The sequence below is a fragment of the Cryptomeria japonica genome, chromosome 2 (genome assembly GCF_030272615.1).
Source record: "Cryptomeria japonica chromosome 2, Sugi_1.0, whole genome shotgun sequence".
NCBI classification, from domain to species: Eukaryota; Viridiplantae; Streptophyta; class Pinopsida; order Cupressales; family Cupressaceae; genus Cryptomeria; species Cryptomeria japonica.
In genome coordinates, this window is record NC_081406.1 from 14,169,155 (window position 1) to 14,188,226 (window position 19,072).

Consider the following 19,072-nt stretch of genomic DNA (forward strand, 5'->3'; position numbering starts at 1 on the left):
TTAAGGGAGGCCCTTCGGGATTTTAAGAAAAGGACTATAAATGTTGGGGCATTAAACTGTTTAAGGGGATTAGCAATAGAGGAGAAAAGAATAGCAAGTTAAATATAGTTTTAAGATAGATTTTTCTGAAGTACAGTGATTAAGGATAGTATATGCATGTTTTAGCTTCCAAAGACTTTGTGCATTGAAGTTGGATATACATATATGAAAAATTTCGAGTTATACTTTGAAACTTTGCGTTCTGAGTGCTGAATTATTATCACTTTACGGAGATAATTCGGCGATTCGAAATTTCCTTATTGCTGTTGGTTAGTCGTAAGTTCATCTATTTCCTGTTTTGATATATGTTGAAAATCTAGCAGAAAATCCATTCGTTGAGATAGATTTTGCTGATTATATGTATGTGAATCTTTTCATTTGTGATCTGTATTTTGTAATTACCTCACTACCTAAGAGTAGTTGAGAGAACCTTATGCACTTTCAGGAAAAAGTGTAATTATAAAAGTTGAATTCATTAAGGGAGCTGTACCTGCAGAAAAATTCAGAGAGGAAGTTAAAGTAGAATTAATACTTTCTCAACTATAGTGAATGGTTCTGTTCTCTTCATAACATTGGGCATGGAGTAAATTAAAAGAAAATTAAGTAAGAGGACAATCTGTTCACCAACATGCTCAAACATCCACACCTGTAGTAACGTGCATGTCATCAGGCTGCATCCCTGCCCAAATACATACTCCCCAAAGTCGTGATAGAGATGTGCAAGTATGCTTCGACCCCAAGAATATACCATCCTATATCTCTTCATCGCTCAAATAGTGTAGATGAGTCCTCCATGCATGTGTGTGTCACGCCCATTAGGGCACATGGCTAATGTAAGGGTCACGATCATGAGTCGCCTCACTAATGGAGCCTCGTTGATAGGGTGTAGGAGACAACTGACCATGATACACTTGCTCTCTTGTATAATCCTCCTCTGTACGGTCGGATCAATATCTCATGATCTCTCCCCTGATGGGAAGACGCAAGATGCGGTATACATCCTCGAGGGTGACCATCATCTCCCCCATAGGTAACAAGAACATCGAGGTGTCTGCATCCCACATCTCCATCAATGCCATCAGCATCATAGAATGGAATCTGATGACCAGCATAGTCATCGCATACCACAAGCCCATTGTATGCAGCAACTCCCTCTCCCCTACTATCAGCCTTAGGATCTTCTCCCGAAGGCTCCAGAAGGTGAGCACGACAGTATGCTCGCGGATGTATGGTAGTTTCTGCAAAAAGAAAAGCATATTATCATCAATAATTGATCATCATTATTATCACCTAATCAAAGCATTCATTCCATTTATTGTAACAATCAATCGCCTAATCCCATGTCGCCACTGGTTGCCTCGGATAGGGACCAGGGCGCCTTAAGTGGATACTCAACTTGTAGAACTTCTCCATGAATTTTTGCACATCCAACTCTTTTTTCTTGAGGCTTTGCACCATATTGAACAACTGAATGTTATAAACACTAGGGAGGAACTTCCCTTTCATCTTTTCTACTATTATATCCCAAGAAGTTATCTTGGATTTCCCTTTCTTTTTCCTCTCAACTTGTACAAAGTCCCACCAAAGTAAGGCGTACCCTTTTAATATTGATTTTGCTACCTTCACTTTTTGATATTCTTATACATCTTCACAATCAAAATGATTGTCCATGGCCCCTATCCAATCTAGGAGCTCTTCTCCATATAACTTGCCTCCATACATGGGTAAATTTGCCTTGGTCTTATGACCATCACTCTTGATTGCTTTCAAAAGCCTAGCCATCCTCTCTTCTTCAGGGTCCATTTGCTCATTGGGCCCTCCTTGGGGTTCTTCTTCTTCCCCTTGGTCACTCATATCTCCCGTGACCTCATCCCTTCTTTGGTTGGCTTCTAAGGCTTCAATTATTGCAACCATCCTTTCTTCCAACTCTCTCATCTCCCTTGCATGATTTGACTTCAATTCACTAACCTCTCTTGCAATAGCACTCTTTGGAGGCATCTTGTGTTTGTCTACAATAACCGAGTTTTCAACCAAATTTATTGTTCCTTTTTAGAACTTGATGCTCTGATACCACTTTAATGCAGCCAAGGTGGATGTATGGTTCCAAACCAATCTCAATCGCCTCTTGTAGTGTCACCTCTTTGTTGTTAAGGGAGATCTTTCTCCGAACTCACCCATTCAATCTTGGAGAAAAGTTAGAAAAGGATGATAATTCAATGATTCAGACTTCTCTCACCCCTCAAAAGATCAAGAATATCCCAACCATTTTTAGGGTCTTCTCTTTGCACAATAGTGCAATCACAGTGAGTACTCAAATGGTCCTTCCAAAGTCACCATATGCTAACAGGGACTCCAACTGATCTAAAATATTTTCAAATTCTTCTATCATGTATTAAAGGAGTGTTCAACCTAATTTAGTCACCCAAGAATTTTGGAGACACCTTCTACCATCTATACCATGTTCTGCTCCTAGTTCCTACTAGCCCTCCTTTTTAGGACCGGTGAAAAGTTCTCTTTGCTCAGACACTTTCTTCACAAACTGAAACTAGATTCAAATACCCTTTTGGAATTCCAAAATAATATATTTAAATTTCTTTATGGTCTTTTGGGATATGTCAACCAAAAATGGGGTTTTCTCATTGCACTAGAGGTCAATTAGCCTTCTTTTACAAAGCAACTAATTTTGCTTATCAACTTGGAGGGTCTTGGAACATCCTATAGGTTCATAATCTAACATTTCTTGGCTTGGTTATTTTCTTTTCTTTGTTGTATTCATTTTTGTACACAAACCCTTGTTTGCTAGGGTTTTCAAGTGGTCTTCAAGAAAACAAGGATTTATTGCTTGTCCCTTGATGAAATTGAACCAAATTGGTGGAAAATAAAAGTAGACTCAAAGGCCTTTCACATGCACTCATTTTCACAATCTTATATGCATGTACAAACCCATACAACATCAGAAAGTGCAACAAAACAATGAAAGTTACAAAAAAAATAGTGTTTTATTGTCCTGTCCTTCAAAATGTCTCAAAACACCATCCACAACCCATGCCTTGACCAATGTTAGGATTTTTAAACATGTTTAGTCTGAATTCCAACAACCATAACTAATTTACAAATAAAGTGACCGTTCAACTTCCAGAATTGAAAAGTTGCTATGCAATTTGTTTTCAACTTTTCATCAATTTTTGCAAATTTCCACTAAATGACCCTACAAGAACTGATACATGCAAAAATGGTCTCAAAATGACCTTATTACATCAAATGAACACAAAACATGACCCTGGACTCCTATATACAAACTTTGACCAATTTTGACCTTGGTGCTCCTGCACCACTCTCTATAAGTGAAACATAGTTTTCTCCTCTGAAACTATTTTTTGGATTATTCCACCCAACTAATTTTTAGAGGTAATGTGTTATGTTGTAGAACACTCTTATGAAATGGTCTCCTTTGTTGTCTTGATAGTGCACTCTTCAAGTGAAATTTTCCCTTACTATAGAATCCTTTGAATTCAATGCCACTTCAAATAGCATCCTCCAAAAATGTTGCTCAAAATCCCTCACCAATCCTTGAGTGACTCTGTTAATCCCTCAATAAACAAGATGTGTCTCTTATTCATCACATTTGATACCATGACTAAAACTTGTTAAAATTCTACTACATAATTCTCCACTGAATCATGTTGCCTCCACATGTCATCTACATAAATATACCTCTAGATCTCACTTATCAAACCTACCTATGAGATTTTGTGTAAAATCAAAATATGTCCCAATATGGTGATATCATTTTGTAATCAATCCATGATGCCACACACTCATAATCTATGCCCTCTAAATAAAGAATGGCAATCTTTATAGCTTTATCTTTTTGTCATAGAGGTGAATGAACTTGATAACTTCATCTTTCGTCATTAGACTTAGTGAAAGATATGTATACAGTTTTTGAACTTGAGCTTGTGTAGTGACCTTTTTGGAATCATCAAAAGTAGTGTCAACTTAATCACCCTCTATTGTGAATATCTATTGAACTACTACATGTGTTGTCTTATTTCTCCCTAGTCCACTCCATGATGTAGCATTACTATATTGCTCAAATGGGATCTAGTTTATGACATTCAAGTCAAGTCTCATATAGTAATCTAGATAAATGGTTCAAATGGGATCTAATTTATGACATTCAAGTCAAGTCTCATATAGTCATCTAGATACTTGTTAAAATCATTTTACAACTTAGTTTAGTGCCTCCTCTTCTAATGGTGACTTCGTCAAAAAGATAAGCTAAAAACATCTAGGTGTAAATCCAATTGGAGTTCTATTATTATTAGCATGATTTCTAACCCCATTATAATTTGAATTGCTCTCTTCTCTTGCATTATTTTGTGTAAATCTTGTGTGGTTAACTATGTTAATCAATTTCTACATTATTTGCATGAGCTTGCTTTTGTCTTCTTACATAAGCCTTCAAGTCATTTTCTTGATCATCCATTTTCTTCTTAGCTCTACCTCCAATTCTACTACATCTAATTAGTTGTCCTCTCTCTCTCTCTCTCTCTCTCTCTCTCTCTCTCTCTCTCTCTCTCTCTCTCTCTCTCTCTCTCTCTAAAGCTCTTTAATCTTCTTGACTCAATTGCATACACAAAATTAACCCAACAAGCAAGCAAGTTTACCTTCACTAATACCAAGTTAAGTTACCACTACACCAAAAGCCTAGAATGTCAGTGAATGGCGTCCATCAATGTTAAGGGTGAGGATTCCATCCCAACCTTGGCTACACACCCAAGGGAAATCCACACCACCGCAACACTTAAGCTAAAAAATCACAAATTCACACCAGCCATTAAAACCCCCATGCTACATCAAGTTGTTGTTGGCATATATAGTCAAATGAAGAAGCATTCAAGAATTTACATTGTGAATGAAATCAGGATATTAGAGGTTGTCTAGATTATAGTATCAATTATTTATAGTCCTATTAGTCTAGTGCACAACTATAGCATCATAAAAAATTATCAGTAATAACACTATTAAAAATTATTTAGATTAGTAGCTATAGCACAATTTAAAAGTATTCATAACAACTATAACACAGTTAAAAATTATCCAAATTCTGTTCACAATAAAAGCTATAGTACCATGACAATCAAATGTGTACATTGAATGTACTTACTAGCAATCGCACCTTGGTGTGCAATAGGTATGCCAAAGATGTGTGGAATGTCAATTAGGAAAAAATTTGGTCTCTCTTTGTGCATATATTTATGTACAAAAGATAGCTTCAAATAAACTATGTGAGCATTTATAGAGATCCAAACAAAAAAAATCAACATGTGTTATTTTTGTAATAGGGAGAGAGGGAGAGAGAGGAGCAAATGGAGAGTTAAATATGGAGAGAGATAGGGAGACAGACAGAAGATGGAGTTGGAGAAGGAGAGGGATATTGGGAGAAGGAGATGAGGAGATAAAGAGCGAAAGCATATATGGATAGATATGGAAGAGATAAATATGTAGAGAGAAGAAAGAAGAAGAGAATGAGATATAGAAAGATAAAGATAGAGATATGAAGGGATATAGAGAGATTGAGGCATATAGGGTTGAAGATAGATACAAAGATAATGAGATAGACATAGAGGGAGAGAGGAATACAGATAAGGAGGGATCGAGATATAAATATAGAGGTATAGGAAGAGGGAGACCAAGAAAGAAGGAAAGAGATGGATGGATAAGGAGAAGGAGACATGTCTATATAGAGGTGGAGAGGAAGAGGGAGAAAAATAGATTGAGATAGAGAGAGGTAAAAGGAGAGATAAGGATAAAAAGGCATAGGGAGATAGAGAGATATAGAGGGAGAGGGGGATATATATGTGTGTGTGTGTGTGTGTGGGGTGAGAGAGTGATAGAGAGATAGAGAATACGAAGGTATAGAGAGGAAAGACAAAAAAATAGCTAGAGAGAAATAAACAAAGAGAAGTAGAGATGGTCAAGTAGATATGGAGAGAGAGAAATAGGGGATATAGAGAGAGGGTGAGAGAAAGAAGGGGAGATAGAAATTAATGGGAAGATAAAGAGAAAGATAAACATATAAGCGATGAGAAAGAAATGGAAAGGTAGTGATAGAGAGATGGGTAGGGGATAGGGAGGGACAAAAAGATGTGGAGAGATAGAGTAAGGGAGATAAGGGGTGAGAGAGATATGTAGAGGAGGAAGGAAGAGATAGAAGAGGGGGAAGGAGAGAGATAGGTAGAGGAGGAATAGAAGAGAGAGAGAGAGAGAGAGAGAGAGAGAGAGAGAGAGAGAGAGAGAGAGAGAGGTAAAGGAGGGGGTATATAGAGAGGGAGAGATATGGATAAAGGTTGATATAGAGAGGGATAGGGATGGGGGGGGAGAGGGGTAGGGATAGGGGGGGAGAGAGATAAAGAGAGAACTATTTATATCTCTATCTCCCTTTTTATTATGTTTCCCATTATCTCTAATATTTAATATAATATGTAAAGAACATTATAATATATATTTTAATATAAAGATTGAGAGAGAGGTGGAGTGAGCAAGGGGTATAAGAGAGAGAGAGATATAGATAGATAGAGGGTGAGAAAATTTAAAAGAGAGAGGGAGAGTGATAATTGGAGAAAGAGATTGATGTGGATAGAGACAGAGACTAAAAGGGTGATAAATAGAAATATTCTTTTCTAAATTAATGATTGCAAACCAAGAAGAATGGAAAATAATAGAAATGTTATTATGACACACATTAGTTTTTTATGTTGTGTTATTTTCGTGACTTATCAAATATTGGAATGGAAGGAGGAGAGAGAGAGAGAAGGGGGGGGAGAAATAAAGAGGGAGAGGAAGAGAAAAACAAGTAGACATGGAGATTTATAGAGAGAGGGAGATTGATAGAGAGAGAGAGAGATAAGAGAGAGGGAGAAGAAGAAGAGAGAGTAGGAGAGGGGAGGGGTAAGGGGCGGTAAAGATATAGAGAAATAAAGAGGGAGAGGAAGAGAAAAACAAGTAGACATGGAGATATATAGAGAGAGAGGAGAGAGAGAGAGAGGGAGATTGATAGACAGAGCACAAGAGAGAGATAAGAAAGAGAGAGGGAGAAGAAGAAGAGAAGAGAGAGTAGGAGGAGATATATAGAGTTATAGTGAGAAAAAAGACAATGAAGAAAAGGAGAGAAGGAAAAAGAAAGGGAGAAAGAGGGAGAAGAGAAAAGATGAGGAGTAAAATCGCTGATAGAGATGATATATTACATATTATATTTATATTTAATGATTTCTATTATAAAATCTAATATATAATAGTAAATATAAAAAATTGATATTATTTTAAAAATAAATTTAATAATTTACTTTATATATAAATATAATAATAATGTATAATAAACAATAGAAAAACAAATTTAAAACTAAAGACTAGCTTAAGGTTCTAATATTTTTCATTTAGATTCTACAAGTCCCTATAGGGTTGCTTAGCTTATCTCAAATTTTTTAGGAACAATTTGTGACGCTGGTGACCCCATGAAAGTTAAATTTTGCTGCTTATATAAACAAGCAGTTATTTTAAATTATATTTTTAATATAATCTTTAATAATAATGAATTTTCACATTAATTTTTAGAGAAAAAATGAAAACATTAAAAGAGAAGAGTCTTAAATTTTACTGGTACCTAATAGCTAGTACACATATTAATAGATTGTTATGAGTAAGGCATTGACAAGTGAGCCAATTGTATATTTTGTACACTACAGTAGTCAATGTTTATAATAATTTAACTCTTTAGACCTCTTCATTTATATTCCCTACAGCTTTTGGCCAAGTTTTAACTTCAAAATATCTGTCATAAAATTATTTTAGCAATCTGTATGTAGTTATGCGCCTTTTTTGTCAAACTAGGTAGGTTCAACGGAGCAACATACGTTCTATTCAAAAGATTTGAAAGATGTTGGACAGAGAGGGAAAGGCATAACCTAGGCGGCGTATTACATTGCCAATGATAGGAGAGACTGCACGGAAGAAAAGAGACGGTAAGATTTGGCTATCCAAATTTTGCCAAACTAGAGTGCCAACTTCGCAAGCCCGGGTCTGAGGAGGAAGATGGCCTCAAGCAGGTTGCAGGAGTTGTCAAAATCCCTAGAAGAGAGTGATAGATTGCATGTGAGTAGTTACAGAAGATTTTGGCTGCACATAGATTTTGAACCATTGCCCCTGAAGTTTCTATGGAAGGTGGAATGGGCTTGCAGCTGATCATATGTCAAATTGAATTCTATGATATGCTAAACTGGATCAATCAAACTGTGCTCTCCAATTCAGAGCATTGTTCCAGCGCCAAAGAAGATAATGCCGACATTGTTGTTGCTGGTACTTCTGCTGGTTATTCAGGAAAAATAAAGGAAACCCTGATTGAACCTTCTGTTGCTGCTAGAATGATAGTGTCTGCTGCTGAAGGGGAAAACCTGCATAATCTGGTTCTTAGAAAGCAACTCTGATAGTTTCTAGAATTATCAAGAATATTTGTTTCCTAAGGTTCATAGTGGAAAAAAGTTTAATGGTAATTGGTCCATGATTCATATTTTTATTATTTTATTAATGTTCAAACTGTGAAAGAACAAAAGATTCTTCAATAAGATCCTTCAATCTCAAAAAAATACGCAGCAGCCAATTGAAGAGGTTTAAATGAGTTATTTATGCATTACACACAATAAAAATGTTTAATGTTTGATGCTGATTGGTTCATAACATAACTAATTAAATTGCATGACTACTATACCTGCCTACGGCAAATGGAGATAAAGACAAAGAAAACAAGAGATCACTTGATCATATTCTTCCATGTGCTATAATTCTATGAACTGATAAAGTTTAAGGCATTTCCTAAGAGAGCTCTAGGTCCAATTTTTGCCAACCTATGCCCCTCTTGTTCACCTACAAAAATAGAAATTTCCATGTTCCACGGTGCTCAATTCACAATATACCACTCAAATAAAGGGTCCTTTAAAAAAATTCTGATTCCTTACAAGATATTTTGCATGTGTTGCAAAATAAACATGATCCGGTCACTGATGAAGGGGATTGGTCTAAGCTATCCACTTTTAAAGTATCCACAGGACTCTGAAATTTGAGGATGGACCTTAAGCTTGGGGTGAGATCAACGGCAACATGTACCTCCATATTTAAGAGGATTTTGTAGTGAGAAAATATAGGATTTAGTATATGGAAAGATAAAAGATATATTACAAATCTAAATTCCATGGATCATCTTTTTCAACAATATAGAGGATATCAGGGAACCATCTTACATTCCACATACCCTGCTAAACAAATCTCACGAACACCTCACAAAAAATTGTTTCTTTTATGAAACATATATACATGAAAAATAATAATGAATCGTGTTTTGAATTCAGTAAACTTAAATCCTACTACATTTGACAAAATTTCCCATGAACATGTGATCCTGGAACCTTCCATGCAATCAAATACTATGTGACCAAACCATTCAACACCTCACAACTTACAACGTCGACACAGAGATGAAAACTGATGAAGTAACCAAACTACTATTCTGATCACAAAGTTGTTAGCATTCTGCTCTTCCATGAAATTTGCACAAACTCAACAGATCTTTGAGTTGTGTGCAAAATTTAGGTGCAGGACTAGCAGTTCAGGCTTCCACCTCAACCGCTGCAGCTCCTCTGCCCCTTCCTCTTCTTCCCCTGCCCCTGCCCCTTCCACGCCCACGAAATACTCCACGTCCTCTACCACGACCCCAACCCACATACCATCCCCCTCCATTGTAGTAACCTCCATAGTTGCGTTCATTATCATAGTAACCACTATTTTCTATAATGCACAAATAAAAAAGAAAAGTATTGTTTCATTGGCAATCACAGAAGAATCAACTTTAAGACCAAGTGCTTTATAAAACATCTAAAATTTAAATTCGAGAAGCACTAACTTAAAATTCATACCTGATCTTCCCCGACCCCTTCCTCTTCCTCTTCCTTGACCTCTACCTCTGCCTCTATTTCCTGATACATTATATAAAGTTATAAACACTCATTCTACAATTGGCATTTCTTAATATACAGATGAGAAGAAAGAAAAAGACATCAAATAATCTGTATAGTAAAACTTATCAAAAATCACACCTCCAATGTTGACGCTTGAATTTAGTTTGGTTTGATCAGAAGGCAATGGAGCCTGGTATCTGTAATCAAGGGAATCCAAATAATAGACTTTTTATGAACTACTGATAGATGGCATATTGTGCAAACCAACATAAAATTAACAATTCAATTTAATATAGAATTAGTTGTATTAAAATCAAGGAATGTGGAAATCATATGATGGCACTAACTCTTAATTTTACTTTTGTTCGTTGACACTGACTATATTAGATCTAAAACCTAACATCATACCCTGTGGCAGTAGCATCAAGCTCCTTGGTTGAGAGAGTAATTGTGATCATTGAAACATGCCTTGTTGTCTCCAAGCTAAGTAAAGGAATAATCAGCAAGTTATCACACCACTCAGTGAAAAGCAGAAACAGAATTTTTTTCTTCTGAGATCCTCAGCTTTCAAGATCCAGCTTACACATCAGATTTTAAAAAAAATCAAATAATAAAAGCATGTAAGGAATCAAAGGTTATATAAATATTCCTTACGGCAGCAAACCCTCTTCAATAGGTTCCCAGACATCTGTTATGCTAGTTGAACTGATTGAGGTAATCTGATGCAAACCAGGCACCCTCCGCTACAAGGTCAAACATTTAAGATTACATAGCAGCATCATGAACAACTCTCTACTGCTGGAGTAGCTTAAGCTTTCAGCTTCTTAAATATAATAAGAAAGGTTTGTCCATAAGGGAGAAATGAATAAACTTACTTTAATTATTTCTGCAATAGCTACAACCTTGCTAATAGCTTGGCCCATTGCCTTCAAAACAATTTCTGGTGTTGTCTTGTCCTGAAAATAAAACATAAAATGTTCAAACTAGAAACCATAGTTTATTCCACACTTCAAAAGCAAATAAAAAATTAAATCCAGGATTATATAGCAAAATTCATGCCCATCGCATGCTGTGGTTACAAGGTAAATGCAAAGTACTTGCACTGCACTAGAAATAAGGGCAACAGGATCTGTTCACATGATAAAGTGACAATGTTTCTTGATACAATAATGTCCCGTTCTTAAGATTATATTAATGTCCACAAGTTACAAAAATAGGTTAATGAGGAACAAATAAGATTGATAAAGAAAGCATGATTCCTTAATTATAATATAGTCATTTTACTTGGTAGAGAGCTAATATTCACTGAAAAGAGATCACAAGTCAAGAATTTATGTGTCCTAAAGAAGAAATGCTTAAAATTAAGGTGGCAGCATAAACATGTGAAGTGCATACCAATTTTAAAAAACAAATGTGAGATTAAAAAAAACAGTTTAAATAGACTAGCAATAATTTTCAAAAGTTAAACACAATAAATTAATTGAGGAAGAAGATCAATTATAGAACTAAGCTTGAAATAAAATGTTTTATTGTTCTTAAGTGAACTAAATTTTATGAAAGTAATAACAACACAGAAAATTGAAAAATGGAATATGCAGTAGAATGGTAATACACGTTAACATAGGAATCAGAAAACATGGTAATTGAAATTGGCCATTTCCTTTTGTCTTGCTTATTTTCATTTTTTTTTTTCCTTGCAACAACTAAAGATAAAGGAAAAGAAATTCAGAAAGGAAGTTAGAGTAGCAGAAGCAATAATAAATTCTTCAGTCTTGGGACAAGAACAGACAACTCAGAAGCAGCGACAAAATTGAAAGGACAGAAGCAATCATATCTGTTATCATGACAAAAAAAGTTCTGCAACTTTGAGATCAGGAAAACTCAATGACTTCAGAGCCTCTTACACAGTCTTGTATCATTTCTTTGAAACTTGAAAGGGCTCAAGATAATCCCAAAAGCAGAGGTCCTTTTCCATCTCTTTCCTTAAGTGTGTTTAGTCGTTATTTTACTTATATTAATTTCCCCCTACTGATATAAGCTTTCGTTATCCAACCTAAATAAAATTCTAAAAAAGAGTACAAATAGCATTATAGCAGCAAAAAAAATGTCGATGTCTAAAAACACTGACATGTCTTGCACCAAGTATTTCCAGTGATATTCTTGATATGTAAAAGAAATTGGTCCTTATGCTTCTTTTTCCTACCCGATGTAAAATCTCCAGATTAGACAAATACTTTGCCTAAGAGATTAAGAATTTGGGAAACACTCTATTATGTTTGCAAAATTGGTTTGTGGCTATCAAAAATTCCTTGACTGCTTGAGATTTTTTTCTATTCCTGGAGAGATATGTTATTGGGGATGAATTGGTTTTTGCTTTCCATACAAATCAAATATTAATTTCCACTCAACAAGTCATTTAAAAAAAAAATCTATCAAATTTACTTTTCATTCAAAAGTTTAGAACCAAATGCAGTGGTGCTATTAGCAGATCATTTGTGTTGCTTTTAACTTTTTTAGCCTTCAAAAAATTTCACCCTTTCTTTCTTTGTATTATAAATGTCCTACCTGTACCTGCACTGCTTTTTAATCATTTTTATGTCAGTTGGATACCCTGTCGTTACCTGGAACAGTACTAGTATGGCCACAGGGGCATCCAGAGCAGAAACCAGTAATATAGACATAAACAAATATAAACATCCCAAGTATAAAGAAAAAAGAGAGTTTATTGCTTAAACAACCCCACCTAAGATAGAGGCAGATCCTGAAACAGAGAAACCACATATAGCAATGACTACTTCCCAATATTAAAAAGTCCACAGAATGGTATTACCAACAACAACTAAATACAAATAAGTATCTAACCAAATTTCTCATCACACCACATTTTAATCAGCTTTTGGGGAACAAATGGCACTATGATAGAGAACCAAGAAAATCTGTAAAATCCTAGTTGGCGAGAAAGCCGGCCGCTCTCTGCTCTTCTTTCAAAATGCCGCTCCTATACAGCATTGTCCAGAGGATTTAGAAAAGAATACTAACATGGACTATGAAAACATAATGTTCGTAAATTCTTAACTAAGATTATTGTTAAATTTGGACGCACGCTGTAGTCTAGGGTTATCTTGTTTGCAAACAGGAGCATGAGGTTAAATCCTGTGGAATACAATTGTTAAACAAACCCAACGATGCCAAGCTAAATAAGAAAAGCCCCAATTCAAGATGAAAATGTAAAAACCTGTTCTAGAAATCCAAGAAACCAGATTGACTTAGAATTAAATTAATTGACAACCCCTTGCCAACTTAAGGATACCAGTCATGAATCATTAAATGCAATCCATTCAAAATTGATAAACTTAGAATGACCTGGCTAGTCCAGAATCATGGAATCAAATCCATTCAAAAATTAGAAAGAATGGCCTAATAAGTGAAAAAATCATCAGATAATATGTCCACATTATCATGGCACCTTGAATCCTAAATATGCTAACCTGCTGAACAAGGTCAGTTACCAAGTTACCCATAATTTTAAAAACTTCATAACAAATAAAAAATAAACTATGAGATATCCATCAAGAAACACACTAACTGGCGATCAAGATAACCTGCAGTCCATAATTCTAACATAGCCACAAAAGAGAATTTTCCTACCATTACTACTGTTAAATTTGGAAAGCTGAATTCAGCTACAAACTCTCGTTAGAAAGAAAGATTACTTTTACTTAACCACTTGCAATACAATATGTTGCAAAAACTCAACCATGACAACCTATGCAAATCCAAACAAGCAAACCTTTAGCTCATTGAACATCCAATACGAAAAAATTTAAGTCATACAAACTGAAGAGCACTAGAACAATTTATTTAAAATAAAGCACCATACAAGACCAAAAATACGAGGGTGATATAAATGTGGGATAACACGAATGAAAAGTTCATTTTACCATGGCAATTATCAACCAAATCCTACAATTCATTACAATCGAGAGCAGAAAAGAGGAAAAGCAGTTTTACCAAGTAAGTAAAATGCTAAACCCCACAAAACAGGGAACTTATGTAAACTAGGCAAGAAAACCTCTGGTAACATTCCCGCATGGTAATTGTTCAGGTAAAAGGCCAAGAAACAAAAAGGATTATACGTGTTTAGCAAAACTTAAAAAGAAAGGCAGTTTTACCAAGGTATTACCAATGCTAAACTCCACAAAACATAAGTAAAACCTCTGGTAAAAAAGTTCTACAAATTAAGTGTTCAGGTAAAAGATAAAGAAAATAGAAAGGTTTACAATAAGACACATAATGTTTTCACGGTCCATATTAGTAAAAACAAGAATGCTTCTGGATGCAATCGTGTAAGACTTTTTTAACATCTGTGAATGCAACTGTGTAAAATAAAGAAAATTTTACAGCTCTTTAATACTAATAGAATAATAAATCAATCAAATATTAAAAAAACAGGCACCAGATCAAGGCCTAAACAGAATCCTCTAAAATCCATCCCAACCAAAAGCACAACTAATCATGGAAATTCAATTTATTAAAGTTAAAAAAGAGATACTAAAACTCATGAAACAAACCAAAAAACTTGAAATCCATAATTCACAAGAAACCCAAAATAGAAAATCTCACCATAGGGTGACACAAGCCAATGTGGTCTTACACCTTCACTGTCACACAAAGGACAAACTGATTCATGTGATACATCCCAATCAGAAGAATACCTAAACAAGGAATGCCAGATTACAAAGGTCCTAATGCTAAAACAAAAGAACCCGAAACCCAAAATCCACAATAACACAAGTCACAAAACAAACTATCTGAATAGAATCAAGAAACAATTAAAAGAACCTGAAATCCATAATTCAAGCAAAACCCAAAATAGTATTTGTCTCAACTCAAGGCCATATTCATAAGGATCATTAAAAATTCTGAAGCCTCACTAGATAAACTATATGAGATGAATCAAGAAGCAATCAAAAGAAACTGAGATACACAATTCAGATAAACTCAAAATAATATGTCCAGTGGAAGATCAATGAGGAGTGCTGAAGTCCCCACAAAACAAACAATAAGAGATGAATCAAAGAAACAATCAAATCAACCTGAACTCCATAATTGACAGAAAACCCAAAACAGGAAATGTCAAATTCTAGGCCTTACTCTTCAAGATCATCAAACAAGGCTAAATCCAGCAAACAAAAACATTAAAGCTGAATCAAGAAACAATCAAAAGAACCTGAAATCCTCAATTCACTCACAACCCAAATCGTAAGTATTTATTTCAAGACCCATTTCATCAAGATCAAAAACAATGGAGACATAAACGAAATGACTTTGTCCACCGACAAGAAATTAAAAATCCCAAATTATAAAGAAAATGAAATTAAACTACCTGCAAAAGACTGGATGCGTAACTGATGTAATTCCTGATAAGCCCCTGAGTTGTAACACGGATTTCATTTTGATTGATTGCAGTCTCAGGCTTGGGCTTTTCCACCCTCTGGTATCTGTCCATAACTCCCTTTTTTTCCTCCTCCTCCTCCTCCTCCTCCTCGAACTTGGACTAAATCTCTAACTGAATGCACAATTTGATGTGGGCATTTGAGGAATGGGAAAAGCAAATAAGAAATGAAACGAAAATCCAAAGAAAGTAGTCTTTTCACTTCCCGGACAACAAACACGCCACAGATCAAAAATGAAATTTCAAGAAATTGCCATGCAAATGATGAACCTTCTCAAACCTTCGCTGATAAGTCAATTCTAAATTGGTGGTATAGACGTGTAATATATCTGGAGAATGTGTATGACACGGCGATGAACTCCTTGGTAACGGAAGAGCTCCACTGCCCCCAGCAAACTAACTGTCTATTTGTATCTATATTTAATTTGCAATATAGAATTAAGAATATACTTAAATTGTCTGTAAAAATTGTCTGTACCTTTTCGATACATACATAGGATTTGTACTACATCAATTTTTTTTTCTATTTCTTTACAACTTCAAGTTAGTGGGTGTATCAAATTTATAAACATATTATTTTGTATTTTTTTTTTTAATTTCATTTTAAATTCTTTTGTCATTTTAAATGCTTTAACTAGTGATTAAATTTATATTTTTAAAATCAATATTATTAATTTATTTTTTAAAAATTCACTTCAAAGATTTTAATATGTTATAAATTCAAACTAATCATTTTTTTTTATACATAATAGAAAATTAATCATTATATTTCCATTCGCATTGGACAAAATATTTCATTGAAAAAAGGAAAAAAAAAGAAAGAAAAGAAAGTGCTTGACCTCTAAAAATCTAACTTTCTTGGTCTTCCATACAACCTGTATGTTTTGAATTGACCTGTAATTTCAAACTATAATAACTACATGGATGGAAAATGAGAGGATGGGAAGTTTTCAAAATTGAATACTTAGATAAATCCCTTTTTTATTTTACAATTTGAATTATATTACATCTTGACATTTTTTTCAATTTAGGTAAATGAAATTTATTATTCTAACAAAGAAAGTGTCGAAGAATTTGTTGTTCCTTTCAAGTGGAGGGATATATATATATATATATATATATATATATATATATATATATATATATATCATGGTTACAATCTATATTTACATTCACTATGTTATAAATTATTAAATAAATATAAATATATCACATATAATTATAAATATTGAGTAACATAAAATGTATTGTCACACTTCAAGGTTAACTATAACTTTTTAAAAATATTTGATTTTTTTTAATTGGTGAAATGATAAAGTCATATACTTTACATGAATATATATATATATATATATATATATATATATATATATATATATATATATATATATTTTCTAATCTATTTTACACATTACATGTAGTATAAGCGTAGATTAAATGAGCAAGCTACTAAGGAGAGACATCCCCATAACATTCCTTTACCACAAGAACTTCTCTATGCTTACAATCTTCATCAAGGGATTGCAACATTCTACAATATGTTCACCTTCTCAATCACTTCCCTTTCTACTTCTATCTTGTTGAAAATAAAATCATTCTACATATCAATGTGCCTTTTCAACATGTGAAAAGTTGGCTTCTTGGCTAAATTAGGGCAACCACAATTATCAAAGTAAATCCTCACTAACTTTTATCTTAGGAAAATATCTAAATGTAATATACAAAGCCTCATTGCCTCTTTGTAAGTACAAGTAACTTACATGTACTTAGATTCTATATTTTAAAGATATACCATAGCTTGTTTCTTTCTCATACAATTTATTGCACCACCATAGCCTATTTATTTTTCATACAACTTATTGCACCACCCAATAGGTTAAATATATATCCACTAGAAAACCTTCTATTGTCAAAACCACTTGCCCTTATAAGAAATCTAATAGCTTAACTAACCTTTCATGGGCAAATAGAGGGGGTAAAAAGAGAGAGAAAAGAGGAAAGCAAAAAAGAGATATATAGATAGAAAGAGGTCTTATTAACATTGTACTCAGGTTGACCTATTCGACTAAATAAGCTTGATATGCTTGGATATCATGAGATTGGCTGTATCCACAACTAGGGTTCACCAACCATTAACCCGTCATTGCAAGTGTTAGTAACCAGTTTTATTGATTCAAATCATTTAACATGCCAGATACCACATGTTTGAACAAGTTATCCTACACCGGACACTTTATTTATTGAATAATGCAAAACCTTTGATATACACAATTATTTTTGTCAAATTGTTAGGGAACATGAAAAGATATAGCTACTCACAATATGATTAGTAATATTTATAAGATCGATCTCTACTTGGCATGATAAGGTCACGTGTTAAAGTCAATTTCATGAGATCAAAATAAGAAAAAAAATATGTGATAAGAATCATATAGGCATCAAGATTTAAATAACATAATCATGTGACAAGGATCATAAACATGGGATGCAATATAACACAATGTTTACGCATAATATAGGATGATAACAATGAAAAAGATTATAATAATGAGGTTGACTTAGATATGATAAGCATCATAATTATAATATGTAAATATGGGAAGCACAAAGATCATAATTTAAATACAATCATAACATGAAAATAGTTACATCTATGTCATGTTTAGAGTACAAGAATCACACTTGGATATTAAAGTGGACCATCATAAAATCATGTAGCATTAGTGCACAATAATTAACATGTAAAAACACAAGGTTATATAAATATAGAACATAGGAGCATATGAAAGTCAAATAACTAATTCACGGAAACATTTGGAGAGCCAACATAAAAATAATAAACAAAATCTATGTACAGAGATCATAATTTTATTTTTCAAAAATTTGTCTTATAATTTATTTATGAACAACCAAATCTCTTTAGATCCTAAACCTTGACTTTTATTTTGAAAACTTATATCTTGAATAGATTAAATAATCCAAGATATTTATTGTAGTCTAGGTAATTTTTGTTCTACCATTTTCACACATCGCCCCATTGTGAATGAGGACCCCACTTTTTTCGCTTTCTAGGTTAGTAGTCTTAGCTTAGTCATCTAGCAGTGTCTTTGGCTATTAGTTTTTTACTTGAGGAGGTGCAATGTCTTAGGTTGCTAGGAAGTGTTCAAGTCATGTCTTTCTCTTTAGGTGGAATTGAGGTCAGTGTAGCTTTCAATGCCTTTGAAATGAATGATTTAAGATGATCATTCCATTTCATTAGCATCATATGCTTTCAAAATCATAGATGGAATATTGATTCTAAGTATGGAGAGTTGTCAAGCGAAGTGGAATTCTTGAGGGGAGGGTAGTCGGGGCATAAAAACAAGGATGAATAGACTTTTTTATTAAGAGAGAAGCCCTTGGGATGAATGAAGTAAGTCAATGAAACAACAAGTAGGGAGTCCATCCATCCATCCTTCATCCTTCCTTCCTTTTTTCCTTCACCTTTATCCTCCAATCCTTCCACTCTTTAATCCTTCATCATCCAAAATCCCTGATCCCTCCTAAGGCATATGCCTTAGAACCTTCC

General features: G+C 34.1%; 1 protein-coding gene across 3 annotated transcripts; it reads right to left on the minus strand.

The window, feature by feature from the left end:
* Positions 1 to 9,366: 9,366 nt before the first annotated feature.
* On the minus strand, positions 9,367 to 15,951 carry LOC131042102 (uncharacterized). 3 transcript variants are annotated; one of them, XM_057975412.2, is made up of 8 exons: positions 15,785 to 15,951; positions 15,436 to 15,618; positions 10,925 to 11,005; positions 10,704 to 10,792; positions 10,458 to 10,532; positions 10,188 to 10,246; positions 10,008 to 10,067; positions 9,367 to 9,879 (listed from the first exon to the last, which is right to left on the minus strand). In XM_057975412.2, the coding sequence occupies exons 2-8, from the start codon at positions 15,556 to 15,558 to the stop codon at positions 9,701 to 9,703; spliced, it is 666 nt and encodes a 221-aa protein (XP_057831395.1). In that variant the 5' UTR covers positions 15,559 to 15,618; positions 15,785 to 15,951; the 3' UTR covers positions 9,367 to 9,700. The 3 variants fall into 3 exon arrangements, with proteins under 3 accessions (XP_057831395.1, XP_057831397.1, XP_057831396.1); XM_057975414.2 differs by having other exon boundaries at positions 15,775 to 15,912; XM_057975413.2 differs by having other exon boundaries at positions 15,436 to 15,904.
* Positions 15,952 to 19,072: the final 3,121 nt, after the last annotated feature.